Raw genomic sequence first — 20790 nt, forward strand, 5'->3', positions numbered from 1 at the left:
TTTTTTTATGCTGTTTGCTGCCAACTTTATGCTGTTTGCTATCTCTGATTGAGATCTGCTTTTTAAAAATATAACTAGAGATGCTAGACTAAAAGATCTGTTTCTTGAAGTCCAGTACCAAGTTTCATCTGCCTCTTGTGGTGGCATAAGGAAGATGTTGAACTGTTGGCATCTCAATTTTTCTGGTACAGAGATAAATAATGGTCATTATATCCCCTCTCATTGCAATTTACTATTTTGTGTTTGATCAGTTTCTTTTTGCTTTTCTTGAAAGAAGAAATGCCAGAAAGACCACTCTTTAAATATTGTGGGATACAATGTTCTTTTATTGGTTGCAGAGGTGAGAGGAAACAGAAAATTATGGGTTTTTTTACACTAAGGATGCAAAACACAAGGGAATGAAATGACCATTATTACAATAGCCAAAGTGAGATCAAATAGAAAAAGATGGAAATCTAATTAAGATTCTTCAATAGAAGAATATGATGGGTGATATCCAAAGGCCTGACATTGTGATATTTAAAGGATGGCTGATCTCTAGCTTGAACATCCACACCACTATAAAGTATTGGTTGTACAGAGGTCAGCTGAAGATTATTCTTCCAGATGTGCTCCTCATTTGAGACCTGAAGACCACTTTCCTTTGGGGGAATGGACATTTAGGGACAGGGTTTTTCCAAAGAGAAGATCAGTTATTAATACTGACTTATTCTCTAAAATGGCAATTTACTGAAGGAAAACTACAGAAGGAATCTTGCTTTACTTAAATGTTTCCTCTTCTGTTTTTGTTATGTTGCATTTAAGATTCCAAAATATTGACTTAACTACATGTGGCTAAGCCATGTGTTTCCTTATCTATTCTACCAAGTTAATGCTCATTTGGTAAAGAAGGCATGTTCCATACTGTGTCAGAATGAGACCAAAACCTCAGAGAACATCAGCAAATTCACTGCTGACTTCTGAGGTGGAATTTGGGTATGCAAGTGCAATACAACATAAGAGTCTCCTTATTCCAAACAACAGTGCTCAGTTTAAATAGGATGAATATAATCAGGGTCATGGCTCTCACCTCTCCACTTCTATGCAAGACACTTTTGGTGTCTGAAGCAAAAAGGGTGTACAAGTTTGGGGTTGTTTGCCATTCAGAATACAGAAAAAGAAATGCCAGATCCTTTCATAACCTCTAGAGATTGTGTCTGGAAGCAGAGAATCAATACCACAAGATTTAAGCATTTCCTCTTGGTGAGATCTAACCTTTGCACAGAAAGGGTAGCCCTTGTTTTAGATTCTTGCTTTAGACAGAAACACATATACAAAGATCTTAATGAAGTTTTACACATTTTTGGAGGATTAAGTCAGGCCAATCTACAAAGAATACTAATTTTTTTTAATATGTAGCCACTAATGCTGATTTTAAAACATTATAATTCAGAGGAAACTTTGATATTTTTCTCTGGTAAAGAGTGAGTTATATATAATACAAAGACTTTTCTTGAAGCAAGTTAAAATAATGAGAATTTGTCTTTCATTTATGAGCTTTTATACTAGGAAGTTTGTACAGAATTATTCCCTAGCAACACACAGTGATAGTAAAATTAACTAAACTTTTCATTATGCAAGACTTTATAGGGTAGTCATAATTTTTAAAGCTAGGCTTGAACTTCATAAAGAATGCACAGAGAAGGATAGGGTAGGATTTATGGAAGGATATCTCCAAAAATAATTAAGTCCAGTTATGACCTCTGATATAATGTAAATTATGATCATATCCTGCAGATGCTCAGAGCTGATCTGAGCAGTGAATAACCTGGAAATGCACAGGTTGAACTGAGCAGAACCATTCCTTTTCTGAAGCATACTTTGTCAGGGAAATGAAATGTTTACATGGCTGTCTATAAACAGTAGGATCATGAAGACAGGTGAAGAAAAAAGAAGGTACATATGCAAAGGCATGGGAGAAATAAATAGGTATCTAAAAAAGTGAAAGGAAGAGCTGGAAATAACAATTTAAAAAAATATAAAAAACAGAAAAAAGAATTTTTTTACTTGGCATATTTCGTTATCTTATTTGTCTCCAGATTATCTGTTAAGGAGAGCTATCAAAATACAACACCCAGGTTTGACCACGAAGTTATAGAAGATAGCAAAATAATGACTCAGAGTCCCACAGCCGAATACTTTGTTTTCAGTCTTCTATTCTGCTCTGATTTGGCTAGTGAAACTACTTTTCAGAGATGAAAAACAGGTTTGTTACATGTAAAGTTAACAGACTGTATTAAAAGGCTCAGGGTGTCTAAGGGCAGTGCTACAAAGCAGGAAGACATCCCGAGTGTCTCATCCCAAGTAGCTTATGATGTTAAATATACTTAAAACTCCAATAGTCAGCTGACATAGTAACCAGGAGATCCAGTCTTGAAGCAATATCCTTCTTGCTTAATCCTTTACACAGTGAGTTATCCTCAAAAGAATTTTCATTTTCTAAGTGGCCAAGAAAGAAAAGCTCTTCAGAGCCTTGAGGTGGGTGGCTAATAATCACCATTGCCTCCCAGGAACAGACAGTGAAGAGCATATGAAAAATCATCAAAAGTCTGACTATGTCAAACATAAAGGGAAAGTTTGCTGAAGTCAGTGCAGACAACTGTTACTGTATAGACTTTCTAATGTTATGGCAATGTTGTGTATGAGGTGATCAGAATAATCTCCACAGACCTCTGCTTTCTACTAAGATGCTGAAAATTAAATTCTGATAAGATGGTCTTTACTGAAATTAACATGTTAGTGCACTCAAACTTCTGATAGTATGACAGTACAAACTGTGGAAATAGATTTTAAATAGTTTTTGAAAAAATTCTCTATGAAGAAATGTAGTGTCATGAAATTAAGGATGTGAATTCTGGTCTGCTTTCTGAATTTACATCTAATCATCTAAATGTCTCCTATTAAAACATTATTAAAAACATGACAACAGCAGGCAGTCTCTAAATGAAGTACCATCTGGCACATAGAGTTTATGTCTGCTGCACAGGCCTGATGAAAAGCATAGTCCAGCATTTTAAGCCAGGTATTTTATTCAGAAAATTAAGTGAATCACCAATGTCACAAAGCAAAGCATAGCTATCAGAAAAAGAAAGAAGAGAAAAAGATTGAAAAGACTGCAAACCTAAATATTAATATGTGGATCAAATTCAGTGTATATAATTGTCATCCTGACAATTTTTCTATTGCCTTAGCTACTGTTTTAAATTTATCACTACTAAAATAATGACTAATTAATTATGAAAAGATAAGTAAAACCAGATTTTTTGCTAAGGTTTTGCATTTCAAGTGACACATACTAAAGAACAAGGAGAACTAGTTCACTAGTTCATGAAAGTCAACTGCAATGAACTGAGGAAATCTATTATGACAAAATATTAGGAGAGTATTTGCTTGAGGGTGTTTTCCACCTCAGCTTAGATAAATTTCATGAGGAAACAATCCCAAATCATGAATGTATTTGCAGAGAAGAGATCCAGCCCTACCTGGTCTAATAACTGCTTCAAAAGTGCATCAGGGCAACCAGACAGGCTGAAATGAGGATATAGCAAACATTTTAAAAGCTAATGCAGAAGAAAACTACCATTCAGAGTTTGACAGAACTGCATTATGCACCTGCACATGACTGCAACTCTAACAGAATGGGATTAAGCTTCTGATCACATAGTATAAGCTATTTTTTGAGGTTTTGTGACTGATTAGTTATAGTGACATCATAAAGGGAACTAAACTGATGGTTAGATAGAAAGTAGAAGACTAAAACAGAAACAAAATGATGAACAGGAAATTAATTAAAGGGAAAACATCTCTCATTGTGTTGCTTAGGGAAATATCTGTAGAGTTCTTCATGGTTAGTAGAAACACATTCATTCATTTTTCTTATAAAACATGAACTGTCAATAAGGTCATGCCAATACAGAAAACAATTTGCATGACAAGCTCAGAGTTCAGATGCAGGATATTGGATAATTCCATAATGATACTGATGAACCATGACTTTAAGAAAAGATGAATGTGTTTCTCAATGTCTCAGGCTCATAGAATTGTAATTTTACAACAAATATTTAGCTTTTTAATGTGACATTAGCTGAAATATCACATAAAATGCTACAAGTAGAAGGCTAGGACACTAAATATGGAAAGGTTGTTTGTCCTGAACCAATGATGTTATTAAATAGTCCTCCTGCTTAGAACTAATACTCACTTGAGGACTAACAAGCACTGAATACTTATAGCAGTGAATCCCACCCACACAACAAGACTATGCATCTTCCTTTGTGTGCAACCACAACTGCAAAAGCAGCAGCAAAGCCAGTTACCAACAGGTCCAGCTGGTAGTTCACAGTCTAGTCAGTCTTCACTAGTCCTCACCACACTGGCAAAAGCTATTGCTTGCAGATTTTGAGTCCTCTGAAGACTGCAGTACTGGCAAATACTTTGTTCTGCAGTTTGATACAATTAAATACATTATATGTTGACTTGCATATGGAAATTTCAAATTATTGGATTCATTTAGATCAATTTAATGTGATGCCGTTGGACAAATACAAGCTGAAAGAACAGCTGAAGATGAATCAGTCTTCCAAAAAAACTCATTTATGAATTATTAAGAAACAGATATTGGTGAGGTATTTAAGCCTGGTCACCATTGTCCATAAACTCCTTTTAAATACAGTGACCTCTTTCTCCACTTTCTCCACACACTTACAAACCCTTTCATACATGCAGACTATAATAAAACAAATACTGAGAGTTTCAGAAGAGCATTACACAGTTTAAGAGGAATCTCTTTGGGATATGGAGGATGGGATAACACTGTAGAAAAATCTTGAGAACTGATGATTACCAAGATATGGTGAGCATGCTACACACAAATGATCTGGTGTTTTAAAACTCTTTTCCGGTAAATATCTTACTCTCAACACTACCATCAGCTCTAATTTTAAAAGGTTGTCTGGTATCTATAAAACTGAGTAACTGGCTGCTGAAGGAAAGAAAAGCACGTTCAAGAATCAGCATGTAAGAGCAGCTGACATACTGATGTTACCTACTGCAGTCAAGGTCCCACCTTGCAAGCAGGACAACAAAAACATTCTGTCCCATGATATGTTAGCAATGTCTGCATTTGGCAGAATTAACTTAGCAGTGGAATATTTCGGATACAATGCAACCTCTCCTTCTCAGGTATGGCATCTCAGGGGCAATGCATCTCAAAAGGAATCACAAGTCTTCATCCTAAATTCAAACTATTGTATGCACGATTTATTCCCAATTTCAGAGTGCTCATATCCCTACCTCACATGAACCTATGAATATTTGGAATGTTATAAAACATTGCCCAAAAAAACCCCTAAAAATAAACAAAATTTGATTGCATGGTAGCTCTAAAAAGGGTCTTCTGCTTGAATTTCTAATAGCTTGATTGCAATTGCAGCTCTTTTTCTTTAAAAAAAATATTTTTTTCCTAGCATATATATATATATGGTATTTAAAAAGCTCTAGGCTCTTAAACTGGGATATTTATGTTTTTCCAATATATTATTTTACACATGGACACACTGGTATTTGTATCATAAGGACTGAAAATCATCTGACTCTAAAAAGTTTTGAAAATGCATTCTATGTTGAAGTACTTTTAGTTTTCAGTCCTGTAATTCACAGATGAGAAAAACAACTGCCAGAGAACATTAATAGATACATGACATGGATTATGTCAGTATTTCAACTTGGCTTAGGTTGGTGTCCATTTTTACAAATTTGTAGCATGGCTACACAAAGCTAGCTACATACCTTTACCAGTATTATTTTCTTGATGCTGAGGACAGATCATGTCAGGAGAACTGTTTCACAGTACCTTTACAATTAAGCACTCATCAGCCGTCCTCTCGGTGTGGATTGCTACTGCTGCTTAATCTTCGGGGGTGGGGATCTGGGGAGGCAAATTTATGAAGGAGAAAACTAGGTTACTTAACAGTAACTGGAATTCTCTGAATATATTGCCTCCACAGATCCACACTAACCCTCCCTCCTTTTGTTAGACTTAAATCATGATTCACAAAAGCTGGAAAAAAAATGAAGGGACTGGGCGCTGTGATGCTAGAAAACCCTGTTTAAATAAATCATCTTGTGAGTCCGTTGAGGCAAATTAACCACTTGGATATGTGCTCTAAACAAATCTAGGATTCTCACACAACACATAAATTCATAAAAATGAAATTGTAGCAGTGATTTCTCAGAGGTGGAATTACTGTAGGATGATCAAGCTTCAAGCACGCTGATTTTCCTTTTTTCACAAGTCAAGCCAAGTGAAATTCCTATCCGCTTCTGTTGCACTAGATATATTGTAAGTACTAACTCCAATATATTGTAATCTTCAGAGATCCTGCCAAACACTCATTCTAGTGACAATACAGATAATATTTATTTGGTATGAGTTGTTCATCATAATTCCATCATCTTCAGGGAGCACTTCCACTATCTTGCACGTCTGCTTAGAGTTACTACTTTTGTTCTACAAGAATATGTACTTTTCTTTGTGATCTGAGCCTTAAATTTTTAGGAAACATGCTTCATCCTAATTTTTCTATGGTTGTATTTCCTTAACTGAAGTCTTGCTAGCTATTCCCTTTTACATCACTGCAGAAGGATAATAAGACATCTTTTTTCTCTCTTACAGAATTACTCAAAAATCTAATGTGCTCTCCTTAGCACTAAGAAAGATTACGTGGATATTAATTTTATATCTTTAATTTTCCATGGAATTTGTTGTGAAATCTAAGTAACACTGGAAGACAATTGCTACTAAAACAGAAAAGCATTACCTAATTTATATTTTACTCTACTATTTCCAGGAATTTTGCATTTCCTGAAGTACATTTTGTGTGATTAGTATGCAATTACTGTCTGATCTCAGTTTGACACAGAAATAAACACAAAAAAGTTTATTTAAATGGGAAAAATTAACACTGAGAGAATTTAAGTGTTGAGAATACACATCCCTGCGTATGGATTACATACAGAAATACAGGAATGAAATGTTCAAATTTTGGCTATAAGATTGAAAGGTTAGGACTCTAACTATTGAAGAATTAACACACAAAAATGAGGAATTGAGAAGTGTTCTCTCACTGCAGTCCCTGCAAAGTTTTCTTAGGCTTTTTCCCATCATCAGTCCCTATGCTTTTTCAGAGCCTTAACTGTTGCTATTTACAGGGAGTCTGTAGATAAACCTACCTACCTTTGCTCAAACCTACCAATCCTGCCTTTGAATGTCTACACAACTAAATAAAGACCTGCACTGTCCAACCCAAAGTCCATGCTGGAATTTCCCATCCGCTATAAAGGGAGATGGTGTGACTTGTCAGAATATTGCAGAACATGCTTCTGGTGTGTGCTAGCATAGACGGAATGACAATGTCTCCTTTTAACTCCACGGTAAAAAATGAGTTGCTCTCATTACAGGAAAAGGTACCAACACTTCTAAAGTTATTTCTGTGTGTATCCATAGGATGTGTTTTGGGGAAAAGGTGGTTTCATGTTGAGAGGACTGTGCAAACACATATTATACCAAGATTTCTTATTTTTGAATAGTGATTGCATGACTTGCTTTGACAGATAGAAGAGACCATGACACAAGGTGGAAGGTGATGCATTATAATGTGCAGGGAAAATTACTCATCTCAGCTTTCTCCAGTTGCATCTCTCCATAAGGAGTCTGAAATTAATGAAACTGGATGACAGTTGCATCTTGGAACCGCAAAGATAAGTCTTCTAAATGATGCAAACAATTTTTTAAATTGACAGCAACACTCTAATTTAATTCCATTTTAGTAAGATTTGAAATGTTAAAAAAAATATTAAAGTCATACATGCTCACAGTTATGCCCTGAAGAGTACTACATGTTCAATTCATTTGAGGTAAAACACTAGTCTCAGTTACAGGAGAGATTTTAAACGTTTTTTTTTCCCATGAAACTAATCCAGGGAACAGACAAGGCCTGCACTGCAGACAGTTGCTGAAGAATAACTTTGTGTGCAGCAGCAACTACCAATCAGATTTTAAATCCCATATTGCTTCAATCAGCAGGCATTATTTAATATGCCATTAGTCTTTTAGTCTTCATTTCACTCCAGTTCTCCCTATGAAAGTAAAGGCCCAGAAACTCCAAATACAAGACCAATTGCTGCACACTACAATTTTTTTCTTATTTACTTTTTTCTGTTTGTGTTTTGCTCTTGTACCATCTTTTTTTTTTTTTTTTTTTTTTGGTAATGCCTTTCCTGGTTTTCCTACTTGTTTTAGTTTTACTCTTGGTATTCTGCAGCAGTTTCTACTTTTTACCTTTTATTGTCATGTAGTGCTACTTTGGCTTCTAGATGCTTCTGGTCAGCATGATCATTCTTTCTCCCTCATCATTTGTGGTTCCATGTGTTCTTACTGAACTTTCTTCCCATATAAGTCTATGCTCACTCTTTGCTTAGCATTTTTTCTCCCTTCTCTTAACAACTATGGTCTGGCTCAGCTACTTTTAAAAAATATTTTATTTTACTTTACAGCATGTATGTTTTCACTGCGTGTTACTAAATCATGTTTTTGCATTCACTGTAGAAATGAAAAGAAGGATAAAAGACAAAGTAAACTACTTCTATTACAATAACATTCTAGCAATGTTTTGATTTGCTTCCTTCCTCCTTCTCATTCCGTAGTTGGCTTGAATGAGGAGGGATAGACTTAAAACTAAAATACAATGAAGCACCAAACAAGTTTCATTATACTGTAGTTAAATAATCATTCCAAATAAACCTGTTGTGTACTTATTTCTGGCAACATGAATGTAAATGCAGGTAATAAAGAAGAACAAATTACACCTTCACTCTATGTTTTTCCACTTTATCATCTTGCTTTTATTTTGGCTGAAATAACTGAAGTATAACAAACCTCCAGCAGAGCTATCTAAAGATAAATTAACGAAAAATGAAACTATTGGAAATAGATTAGTAGAATTAGGATATGATGACTTCAAATGTTAGTGTGGGCACGGGGGCTTTCTTACTGAGGCAATTAAATTTGACTCTGTTGAGCAGCTGAGACCAGCAAAAAGCAAGTGGATGCAGTATAAAATAATGATGTTCCCAAAAGTCCACGTGAGTCTACATGAGCTACAGATAACACATGTTCTGAGGTCCTTAAGAGAATCAAGATGTAACTGAATGGGTTTGGACATTAAAGTACACAGGATCTCAAAACACAGAGAGCTAGCACAGTACATTTTCAGCATAGCTGACCTAAGATTCCTCTCCTCATTTCTCACACGCTCTTTTGTCCAGCAGAGAGCCTTGCAAGTGACAGACATTACTTGACAGAAAAATTAATTTTCTGTCATTTTGATTGATAACCGCCAAATGATGAAGATTTCCAAGCTGTTATTTTTCTTCACTTTCTTAGAAAATAAAGGTTTCTTCTTTCTAAATTACTGAGATTTTTAAGCAATCTACTAGTCACATTATTTAACTGAAAAAAGAGATGATAAATGACACTATTAACTTTGCTTCAGACAGTTTGCTATGGTAAAATGAAGAAAATTTCAAGCAAATCTGGCAAGAGAAAAATTCCCTTGAATAGGTTCTTATGCACTATTTAATCAGAAATACTCTAAACAAGAACACCCTGAGATGTGGTTTGTGTCCATATGCAGTCTGGTAACCTAGGACAAAAGAAATCATCCTTTGGAGTGGTCTGTCTGCAGTGCACCAAACTGGAGGGAAGGACTGCACGGACAGGCATAGATGATGAAACTTGCCAAGTATGTCCATCTTCTTGTTTGTGTCAAACTCCCCAATGAATTTAATCATAACAGACGGAGAAGGAAAATCAAATTACAACATTAAAAGCAGACCTTAACATTTCTAATGTTTTCCTTAGGAAGAACGAAGTAAGGCAAGTATGCGATAGCTTGGATGTAACCTAAGGAAAGTCATCCTTCCATGAATACAAATTGTAATCAAAGGTATTATTTCTGTATTGCCATGATAATGGTATGGCTTGCCATATGTTTACTTTTGTTAAGATATCCTCTCCAACACCACGCATTCCTAAAGCTCTTTAGTTTCTACTACTTAAGAATTTTATTTTGACCGTTTCTACTTGAGACCCCTACAATAGTCATATTGGTTTAGAAAGTGGCTGAGAAGGAGTGGACTGAAACCAAAACAAGAAGAATGGAGTAATACTTTGGTTATGGAAGCCTTAAAGGCTGCAAGAAAGCTGAAAAAATACAATAACATTACAAAGAGTGTTTAAACCCACTCGTAGGTTGGGTTGGCAGCCACAAAGATGCATCCTGCAAGCTGAGACTAGTACTCCCCAGGTGTCCTTTGTTGGCCAATTCCAAAAACCAGCCTGATACTGATTTATATTTCACCTATAAACACTGAAGTCATAAGGAAACACATATAGAAAAAAACTTTTTTCTTGATACACATGAAGTTTTCACAAGGCACAGTATTTTTCCTTTGAGAAGAAATAGATGTTAAAGCCTGCAAAAATGCTAACTAAAATATTATATGTGTATATAAAATAAATATAAGAATATGCTACAGAAATAAATATAAATATGGATATACTCACATATATACAAACCCATTCCCAAGCATATGATTTTCAAACATTTATCCTCAAAATCTAAATTTTGACAAAAAAATCTAAGTTTAAAATAGGCTGTTTAGCAATAGGACTTTTTGAAGTGCAGAAACCTAGATGCTTTTAAAATTTTGTAAACAGAGGAAAATGAAATGTGGAATTCTCATAAGACTTCTCAAAGTCTATATGAATATTAGGTCCCAGATTATTACCTTTTCTAGCCAGCTGTTAATTTTTTACCTCAAAAGTCAAGCACTGTACATTTTCCTCCAAACACATTTTAAGCAAGCAAGCCATGTCAGAAATCAGGAACCAATTCTTTAAAGATGAACAACTACAAAGCACACACATACTAACACAACATACAATCAACATCATGAATGGAAATAACCAGCATACTACCATTTTCACATACAGCTTGATATAAAAGGGAGAAGCCACCATATTTCTGCATACTCACTAGTTTTGCACTGACAAATGCGACAACCATTTTGGTCCAGTTTGAAGCTATAGATACAGTCTTTTTCAGTCAAAGTGCAGTTCACCAAAACCTCACAGGTGGGTGGACCTATTGTGATATACGTTGGTTCTGGGGGTAAGAAAAAGAAAAACACATAAGTTTGAGATTCTTGAATATTTTAATTAAGTTCACAAAAATTCATACACAATGTAACAGTAAAGAGAGTAATTTTAATTACTTTTGTTTCTGATGAATATTCTGGGTACTTTAGAAAAAAATTGATAAACAGACTTTGTTTCAAAGTGATGTACACTGAATAAAAACAGCATAAAGCTGCAGAAAATTTTTGAAGTATCAAAACAGAAAAGAATGACCACTTTTTGTTTTATTGTTCACTATGAAATCAGCTTTCCTGCTCATGCATTTTCAAACTATATGCAGAATATTTATTTTGCCCACTTTTCTCCAGAAGTGTTTAATCAAAACTTCATGCAGATTTTTTTGCTTTAGGAACTGAACAGAGTTTCTCTAAAGCTGCATTGATTTATACTACCAAGCTGCACATCAAACATGTAACTCAGAAGTCAAACCTTTCTCTGTATGAATAACATCACCTCTGCTGAAATTTACAGCAGAAGAGACTCTGAATACCAAAAGGGAATGTAAGATGCACTGCATGTGAAAGATCTCTGGAGAGCATTTATCATGGTTATTTACCGAAAAGATCACTTTTTGCAGTATACTTTGCAGTCCCAGTTTCTGCTTTCTGAGGTTGAGAAACCTCAGAATTATCGACTGAATTATTATCGACTGTGAGTTATTTCTTAACAGTACAGTACTTACTTTTTGACACCATTTTAATATACTGGAGTATGAAATTTGTTTTGATAGAAACAAAAATACAGACATATTAACATGCTCTAGTATAGAAAGTTGTTAGAATAAAACAAAATGCAGAGACTTACGGAGATAACAAAAAACGGCAAAATGACCACCATAAAAACAGGATTCAGAAGGAAAGCAATACCTATCTTTTCTTGAACAACTTTTTGCTCTCTGAGACTAATTTTGTTTATCTTGTGTTTTTCATAGAACTCAGGCACTGAAGAAGCAATGATTTCATAGTTATGAGCATTATTAACATTACACAAAATGTTCAGGAAACAAATTTGCATGATTTAAAGAACTGTGAGCTTTCATTTCAGTGTTTAAGTGTACTCTGTTTCTCCAGCTCAAAAAATGAAGATTTATCAAAATTAAATTTAAATAGCCTTCCATACCTAAAGTGATAAATTGTGAAAATATGGAGAAATTATATGGAGTGGAGGTGGCCACATGTTGTCTTTCATCCTCAGACCACAGATTTTACCATTTTTACCTATAGGCAGCTAGTCTTTACTTTCAGAGTAAGGGTAAAATATTACTCAGCATAGATTAAGTTGTTAGAAGTATACACTGTTAAACAAAATACTGATTTCTGTGCCTATTGGCTACATTCCACCACACAGCTTTTTTACCCATGCCTTCCAATCAACTGAAAATTATCCTATTACAAGAATGAACTTTTCTGCTTTCATTGTCTTTCACAATTTTCAGCTTTCATAGCTTCTCGCCAGCCTTGCTCTTCCCAGCACAAAAGTTTATGCAGGCAATGAACGTTTTTAATCCTTTTAAAATTAGGTCAGCTAACTACAGTTTAGAATGAAAAACTTAAATTAAAGACACTACAATTAAGTTAGATAACTTCAAACTTATCTCAGAGGTCATGGTTCAGATTATGTTGTTGCTGATTAACACTCAAATTTTGTTGCTTGTATAACTTCTAGTAGAAAAGTAGCAATACATTTTAAATTATATAGAACAGTGCCAACAGCTTGTTCATGCACAAACTGGAAGTCTGCATAATGGAATCATGTCTCTCCAGCTCACTCAAATATCTTCTTATTTAAATTAAAAGTTTTGGTTTGTTTTTTTTTTTTTTTGGTAGAGATTTAAAATAAATAACAAGTTTGGAGGTCAAAGGATTGGTTTCCATCCGTGGATTTTCAAACTACACTTCTTTTAGTTTAAATGAACTCTTTGTAGTTGCTTTCAAATTAATTTAATAAAGTATCTGAATAAATCACATTAATGTCTAATACTTAACATTTACAACTTCACCAAACCATTAGTTTAGAAATCATTAACATATTGTTATATACCAATATACACCAATAACATGATAAATTCAATTAATTAATCCTGGCTGTTTAGGCCTCTGAGTATATAAACCATTTCTGCAAGCAAACTGATTTTTAGCATCACTCCATTCTCTACCTGAAATATCCCAAACATGCAAAAGGCCAGAATGCAAGAGCTACCCTGAAGCTACAGGAAGGTTCCTGGTCAGCCCCTACGAACCTTACACTTCAAATGACAAAAAGGCCACAGGAATCTTGTACTCACAGCGGGCTAAAACCAGTACAAATTATATGAATCATTACTGCTGCCCAGAGCAAAGTTCACTGACAGTAATACCAGCCAGAGAATTGAAGGAGACTGCAGCTTTACCATCTGACTGCAGATATGAGGTAAAACATGTCAATAAAAAAAAACCAAAAAAAACCTTACAGAAAGCTGAGATGCAGGTTAGTTAGTATTCATTGATCCACTTGGGTTAGTATTCATTGATCCACTTGAGAGAAAGAGGACTGTGTTTTACTCTCCATCATTAAAGTCTACCCCTCAAGATAACTTCCCTGTAATTGCAGGTATAACTTAACATCTAGGAAAACCATCCATAATTTAATATATCCATCTATATATCTGTATATTTGTTGTATAATTTTTGGTGACTTTCCAAAACTAAACATCTGTATTTTGATGCTCCTTTGCCATGGACACTCGGACACAATTTTTGTGCCCTTGATACATGCAGTAATATGGTATTTCTTATAAAGGATGAAATTAAACTGCTATATTAATTTGAAAAGTTTTTGCTTGTCCTCTATTCATTGTATTTTATTATTTTGTTACCTTCCATTTTTGGGCCTGCTTTCAGCATCCTCAGTGTTTCCAGTGAAGCTTACAAATCTTTTTCTTTTCCCTTTCTCTCCCTAAAGGTAAGCCCTGAGATACAGTAATTTTATATGCATGCCTGCTTCTCAATGAGTTGCAAACAGAGGACAAAAGAAATAATTTCATTCCCTACCCCCACATGTGCAAAAATGCAGCCAGGAAAAGAAAAAAAAAAATTCAGGCCTTTTCACTTCACTAGACAAGACTCAACAAATAAAACCAGATCTGCTCTGCCAGACTTCTGGCTATTTGAATAGGCAAGCAGTAGCTAAGCTTGAAAAAGCATCTACCACCACACAATCTGACTGGGCTTTCACTGCTGCTCTGGGTAGAAACGGCTGAAGAAAGATCCAATGCACAGACAATGGGTGGGAAAAACTGGTGCTGTTTCTGCCTGTGTGCTTTACCAACAATACAACTATACTATAGAAAGAAAGAGAGAAGGAAATAAAGAGAAGGGGATTGAAGAGAGTCTGGATGAAAACAATGGATTATTTAATGGAGCACAGATTTTGCTGATGCCAAGTGCTTATATATAAAGGCAGATTCCTATTAGAACACCATGCTTCCATATATCCTCTCTGATACCTTCTCTGCTGAATTTTGGTGCAGATTATTATTTTGCTTGCTGTGAGGTTGATAAAAATATTAGAATTAAGTCTTCACAATGCCTTTTAATTAAAATCAACTTCAACAATTTTAAAATCTACAACAGATATTTCAGCTGCTGGTGGACCTTCAGTCTGACTAGTCCACTGAAAAATACTACAATATGTGATCAAACCCTGAATCTCATCATTCCAGCTTGAAATCAAACTGCATTTATGGTGAAAGAAGGGTGGCATTCAAGTAATGTCTGGAGCTAGCTTTGTCCTTAAGGACCTATATTAACAATACCAACACTGGTATTGTTAAAAAAACTGGTTGTCAAAAAAAAAACCAAAACAAACCCAAAAAAACAAAAAAACACCCAAGAAACTATCAAGGTGGAATAGTATTTTCACTGATTTTTTTCAGTCTAGAATACTTCTGTAGTATGAGCAAAACCAATCCCAACACTCCTCTTTTTTTTTCCTTTCTGAGACCTCTCACTTCTCCTTTGTGATGTGACACAGCTTGTAGTACAAAGAGCAGGTATTTTCTTCTGTTAACAATGTGAACTACTATAAATAATGCACAAAAACAAAGGATGGTCAATCTGGTCTAGTACTGTGCCCTAAATTTATTATACTGAGGTATTGAAGTACTAAGATATTGTTCGAGTATCCAGATATGGAGAGAAATTGGTGCACCCATGTTTCAGTGAGAGCTGGGAAAATTTGTTGCTCAGGATTACAATTTTATCATATACACAATTTGATCAATTATTAAAAAAAAGGAAGAGAATGAAAACTGAAATATACCACTGACTGCTGAAGCCTTGGAAAACAAATAAAAATAAAGAAAAAAAATCAGGGACAATTTAAAATTTATTGCAATCATGTTAACTTCTACTGTTTAGCTGCATGTTAAAAAAAACCCCATTCACTGAAGATTTAATTATATAAAAGACAACTAACTAAATAGAATCCTTCTTAAGTGTGGAACCAGAATGAAAAATTACACCCACCTTCTTATCATATTCTTAGTTGTTCAAAATCTGAACTCTAGCCATAGAGTTTGTATCAGAAAGGAAAGAGGGATTACACTTAACAGCTCCACTGCAAATCCAAATATATTATGAGAGAACCAAGAGCTCAGTTTTGGTTTGTGTGAAGGACAAGAGGGACCTACACCAGCAGAAGCAGAGCCTGCAGGTACAAAGAAGTGATGGTTTCCCTCCATTTAGCACTTGGACAGCTGGAGTAGTGTCCAGCTTTGGGCTCCTCAGTAGAAGAGAAACATGGGCATACCTGAGCAAGTATGTGACAAAGCCACTGAGCTGGCCAGGGCTGGAGAGGTGGCACATGAGGACAGGCTGAGAGACAAAGCAGGGCTTGCTCAGCCTGGGGAAGGAGGGTCAGGGGGCACCCTACTGCTGTCTACCATTCCTTGGACCAAGGGTACAAAGATGACAAGGCCTGGCTAATCTTGAAGGTGGCTCCAGGCTAGGATGAGAGGCAACAAACACAAACATGAAATGGGAAATGACAACTTGATAAAAGCTGTTTTGATCTTTCTTTTGAACCACATGGATCATCAAACTATGACATGGTCATGGAGACTTGTGTGATCTCCATCCTTCAAATATTCAAAATTTAACTGGGACAAGGCCTTGACATCCTTCTGTCACTAGACCTGCTTTAAGAAGGAGATAGAACTAGAACAATCTCTGGTCATCATTTCCAACTTGCATGACTCCATGAATTTCACTTTCATATAAACTCAGGACATTTCCAGTGAAAGCAGCAATATCCTTGATGAATCCTGATCAAGGAACTGAAATCAGAAGACAAATATTTCAATTTCTGATGATTTCTGTATGCTTTTGCCAAGTACTGATTACCTTCTTTTTGCAAAATAAGTACATGTTTGCCTAACACTATCTCTCTGAATCTACATCATGACTTAGAAACTAGCTTTTTTTATTCAGGAAGCAAAATTTCTTCAGGTGTTTGTAAAAGCAATTCTCTGTTAAGAATTATTTAGTAACAGCCACAACCAGCTTTAATCAGTCTCATTTTTTTGTTCTCCTTTAAGTTAATATATTATGCAGGCTTCATCTCCCAGCAAGGTATTTTTATTATTAATATTACATGAAAAACAATCTCTTTGTTTTGTTTCATTTGGAATGCAATTTTTTAACTCCAAAAAGGTTTTGTTTCATACTTTCAGTAATATAATGTGAGGGAAATAGCTACTCCATGGTTTTACAAAATTGGTTGTAAGTAGAGAAGTAACTATTGTATTCTAAGCTTCTTTCTCTGCACAACATTTCTTCTGAGTAAGCTCAACAGAATAGGATTCTAGGATGTACAACATCTCTTTTGTTTTCATAAAATGAAAACCTCTTCTGGGGGGAAAAAGAAAAAAATGAATAAAAATCATGTTCTAAACAAGGAGAAAGATCTTCATAATGAATAATAAAGAACATACCCATGTTTGGGGAAAGTGAAATAGCTCCCTCTTCTGTAGTAATTCAAAACACAGACTACACCTTTAAAAGAAGTAAGATGTTTTGATCCTATGAAACCAGTATAAAATGACTTAAAGAAATTAAAAATCAGTGTATTCAAGCATTTACCATAAAAAAGACCATAAAGAAAAAAAAGCCCAAACAAACAGTAGTCTTTTAACCTAATGTTTTAAGTGACAACTGGCTCAAAACTGGGCCTGAAGGGTGTGCTGCTCAACAGCCTTTCATTCGAGTTTGTATACTTGTTTAAATTTTGTCTACTGTCCAAAAAAGTTAACTGCAGCCTACTAAGCAGCAGCATATGTGTTTACTTAAGCTTCCTGTAAAAACATTCATATCATTCCAAGAGTGACTAAATGTTTTCCATCCTCATAGTTCGCATTCCAGCCTTCCCCGCCCCTCCAATTCATTACATGAAAAATATCAGTCCTGAGTCCTGGGCTAAAGAATTTCCTTCCTGGGTTTGAAATACCTAATGCCTCACAGGAAATTTTTTCCCAGAATTTAGCTATCTGAATCGGCTATCAGGGTTCAAAAATTCAGTCTCACATAACAATTTATAAATGTATGCAAGGACTTAGGTGATACAATTTTCTAATGTCACAAGCAACTCTGAAAATATCTTCATTAATACCTCCAAACACATAGTTCAGTTTGGCAGCCTTTTGTCTCAAATTTTATTCATGCTGCCAACCTAAAACTACTAAAATATGTATTTTTTCTTTGAAAGTAACTATTACAATCAAAGACTATTTATTGCTGCAGACTAAAGAAGCCAGGGGTATATATACATGTCTTTTTTAGAGTGATGCAATCAAAATACATACTTTCTACTCCCAAAATGTAATGTTAAAACCTTTTGTCTGTAATAATCAATTCTAGCAGTTATTAGTTTAACAGGCATGTCAAATGAATTTTAATGCTGATAAGAACTTTTTTTGACAATTTTAGGTGGAATGACACTAAGAAACGACCGCCTTGTTGAAGCAGAATCAATAAAGTCTATAAAGAGTTGTTAAAATACATTAAGAAGGCCATTCACTTATTTTTACTAGGTGAAGATAAACACTAAATTAGTGTACATCTGGGGCAAATCTATGAAAACCATTGGTGCTGAAAAACATTAGGAGGATCCTTAAGGTTCTTCATAAGTGAGACATCCTCTGACACATACTCATTAGGATTCTCTGGTTATTTATCCTTTCAGCAGTCTTCCACTGAATTCAACAATGAATCACTGAAAACCATGAAAATGTTATTCCATACTTGTATAGTTTTCACTGGCTTGCCCTGGCCAGTTTGGTTTCATCATACAGTGATTCCACAGGCTCAGCTGCCTCCTCTAGAACCACTATGCTAAATCATGATCTGGCAAACAGAAGCCCAATTCTCTGCAGCGTGACGTTTGCATCCCTTAATTGACTTTGATGAAAGGGCTGGTTGGGAGCTCCAGCGCTGCTGCTGAACAATAACTTACATTTCATGCTCTAAGGAGGACTCTGGGCCCACACCCTGCGTCAGTGAACACTGCTCACTACCACTGACTTCATCCTGAATGAATCAAATTTCTTTTCACTGGACTCTGCTGCCTGTTTTTACTTAATGAAGTGCTAGACACGCTAAAGGAACTGAACTGAATTACATCTCAGCTAGAGTTTGGATTCCTTTATTGATGAAAATGTTAATTTCTTTTTGTGAAGATAAAGTGTCAGCCATAATGACAGCAAAGTACTGTGGGTCTTATTCATGAAAATCCTCTGAGGGGATTTTGTTAACACTTAATTTCTCATTCACAGCTTATGCTGGCACCCAGCCACTTGTACCTGAGGGCTCTCTTGCAGAAGGACATGCTGTGAGATAACCAATTACTGTGTATCAGCTTTCTCTATGAATAGCCTGAGCCTCTGAGAGATGCAAGGGAATAGAAGCAACCACAGACTTTCCTAAGGGACATTTTTGGCATCAATGCCAGTGCTGAACAATTGTATTTATTATCTTGTTAAAAAAATAAAAAAATCATACTATCCTAACCAATATTTACTTTTTGTGAACACAGCTATTCCAATTTGCAGATGGCCCGAGGGAAACAGTTATTTCTATCACTGTAGCTTCTTTAGTATTATTCACATGCTATTATATATTCATATGGTATATTACCTCCTTTTTTGTAAAATTTGTTAAAAATGGAATTGCTATTTAAACCACAGTAATGTTACTTAGAAAGCAAAGTTGTTAGCCCAGCAAGAAGCAAGCAGTAAGCAGCAGTACTAACTGCCAATTTAGCTGATTGCCAATGGATCTGGTTAGCTGCAATGGAACAGGAACCCAGACCAGTCCCCATGAAGAGCTGGTCTGAGCCAAAAGAAGTGTGAGCATATATAAAAATTTTGCAGTCCCTTATGGCACTTCAAAAATCCCTTTCTCCCCTCTACCTAGCTGTCTGTTTTAATCTGAAGAAATGTGATCCCTTCCTTGTGCTGCAAAAATAAACCATTGGCTCTAAAACCATGGGGAAAGCACAGAAAACCAGTATGATTGCCTAAGCCTTGGCTCTTAATGAAGAGAAGTCTAGAAAGCAAAGAAAGAGAAAACAAACGAAACAGATAATAGATTAAATAAACAAAGTCAAATCCCAGAGGGCCAATATCATTACAGGAGCTATAGAAGCTATATAGAAGTATCCATCAGGAGCTTAAAACTAACTGTTTGTGCTAGATCCACAGAAGGGAATGGGCCTTCTTTTCCCAACTCTCACAAGGGAAAGGAGGTGCATACCCTGAAAAGCTGTGTCAACTGAAGAGCTTGAGTTTGGAGACAGGCCAAGGATAAAGGAAGGTCTTCCCCTCCACCATATCATGTCTCAATATGCCTCTGTCTCCAGTTTCATGCCTTTTCTGTGGAAAGGCTTTCTGCCTCTCTCCCTATGGAAACAGCCACCTCAAAGTACCCAGTCCCCTGCCTCATACATTGGTTTTTATTAATAAGCCCATGGGCTTTAGTGTGTCAGGTAACTGGAAAGAAGTGATTTAAGTGGACATATTGTATCAAGATGTCTTGTCAAAAGGGTTTTGATCACTTTGATGTTTATTTAAAAAGACCCCCAAACACCTCCCCCTCAAGCCCTCAGCTATGCATTGGGCTTTATGTTGGTAAGCTACAGCCATCACTTGCATGAGCACTTAACACTACACGTGAAATACCATTACTGCTTTCAGTTATGCAAACAATTTCCTGAGCAAACCTCTTCTCACTAAGGCTGAAAATACAACTGCCATGCCCTGAGCACATCAAAAAGACAATCTTAGTCATAACATGCCACAAAGGGAATTTTGTTTTCCTCAACAACTTTCTGCCTTCCTCTAAATTCCATCTTTCTCTTTTGTAATCCAATTCCATTGGGGTTTTTTTGTCTTATCTTTTTCATTGCAACAATATTTTAGTCACTTGAGGACTGCTATGTTCACATTCTAACTTCATGGTTTT

General features: G+C 35.6%; 1 protein-coding gene across 2 annotated transcripts in view; it reads right to left on the reverse strand.

Annotated features, from left to right (window-relative positions):
• Window positions 1-20790, reverse strand: part of CRIM1 (cysteine rich transmembrane BMP regulator 1) — a 168758-nt gene that overhangs the window by 22788 nt on the left and 125180 nt on the right. For both annotated transcript variants that reach the window (XM_053938945.1, XM_053938947.1), the window contains one exon: window positions 11136-11264. In XM_053938945.1, coding sequence (XP_053794920.1) covers window positions 11136-11264 — 129 coding nt within the window. The remainder of the gene's footprint in view (window positions 1-11135; window positions 11265-20790) is intronic.

Source organism: Vidua chalybeata, chromosome 3, assembly GCF_026979565.1.
Source record: "Vidua chalybeata isolate OUT-0048 chromosome 3, bVidCha1 merged haplotype, whole genome shotgun sequence".
NCBI classification, from domain to species: Eukaryota; Metazoa; Chordata; class Aves; order Passeriformes; family Viduidae; genus Vidua; species Vidua chalybeata.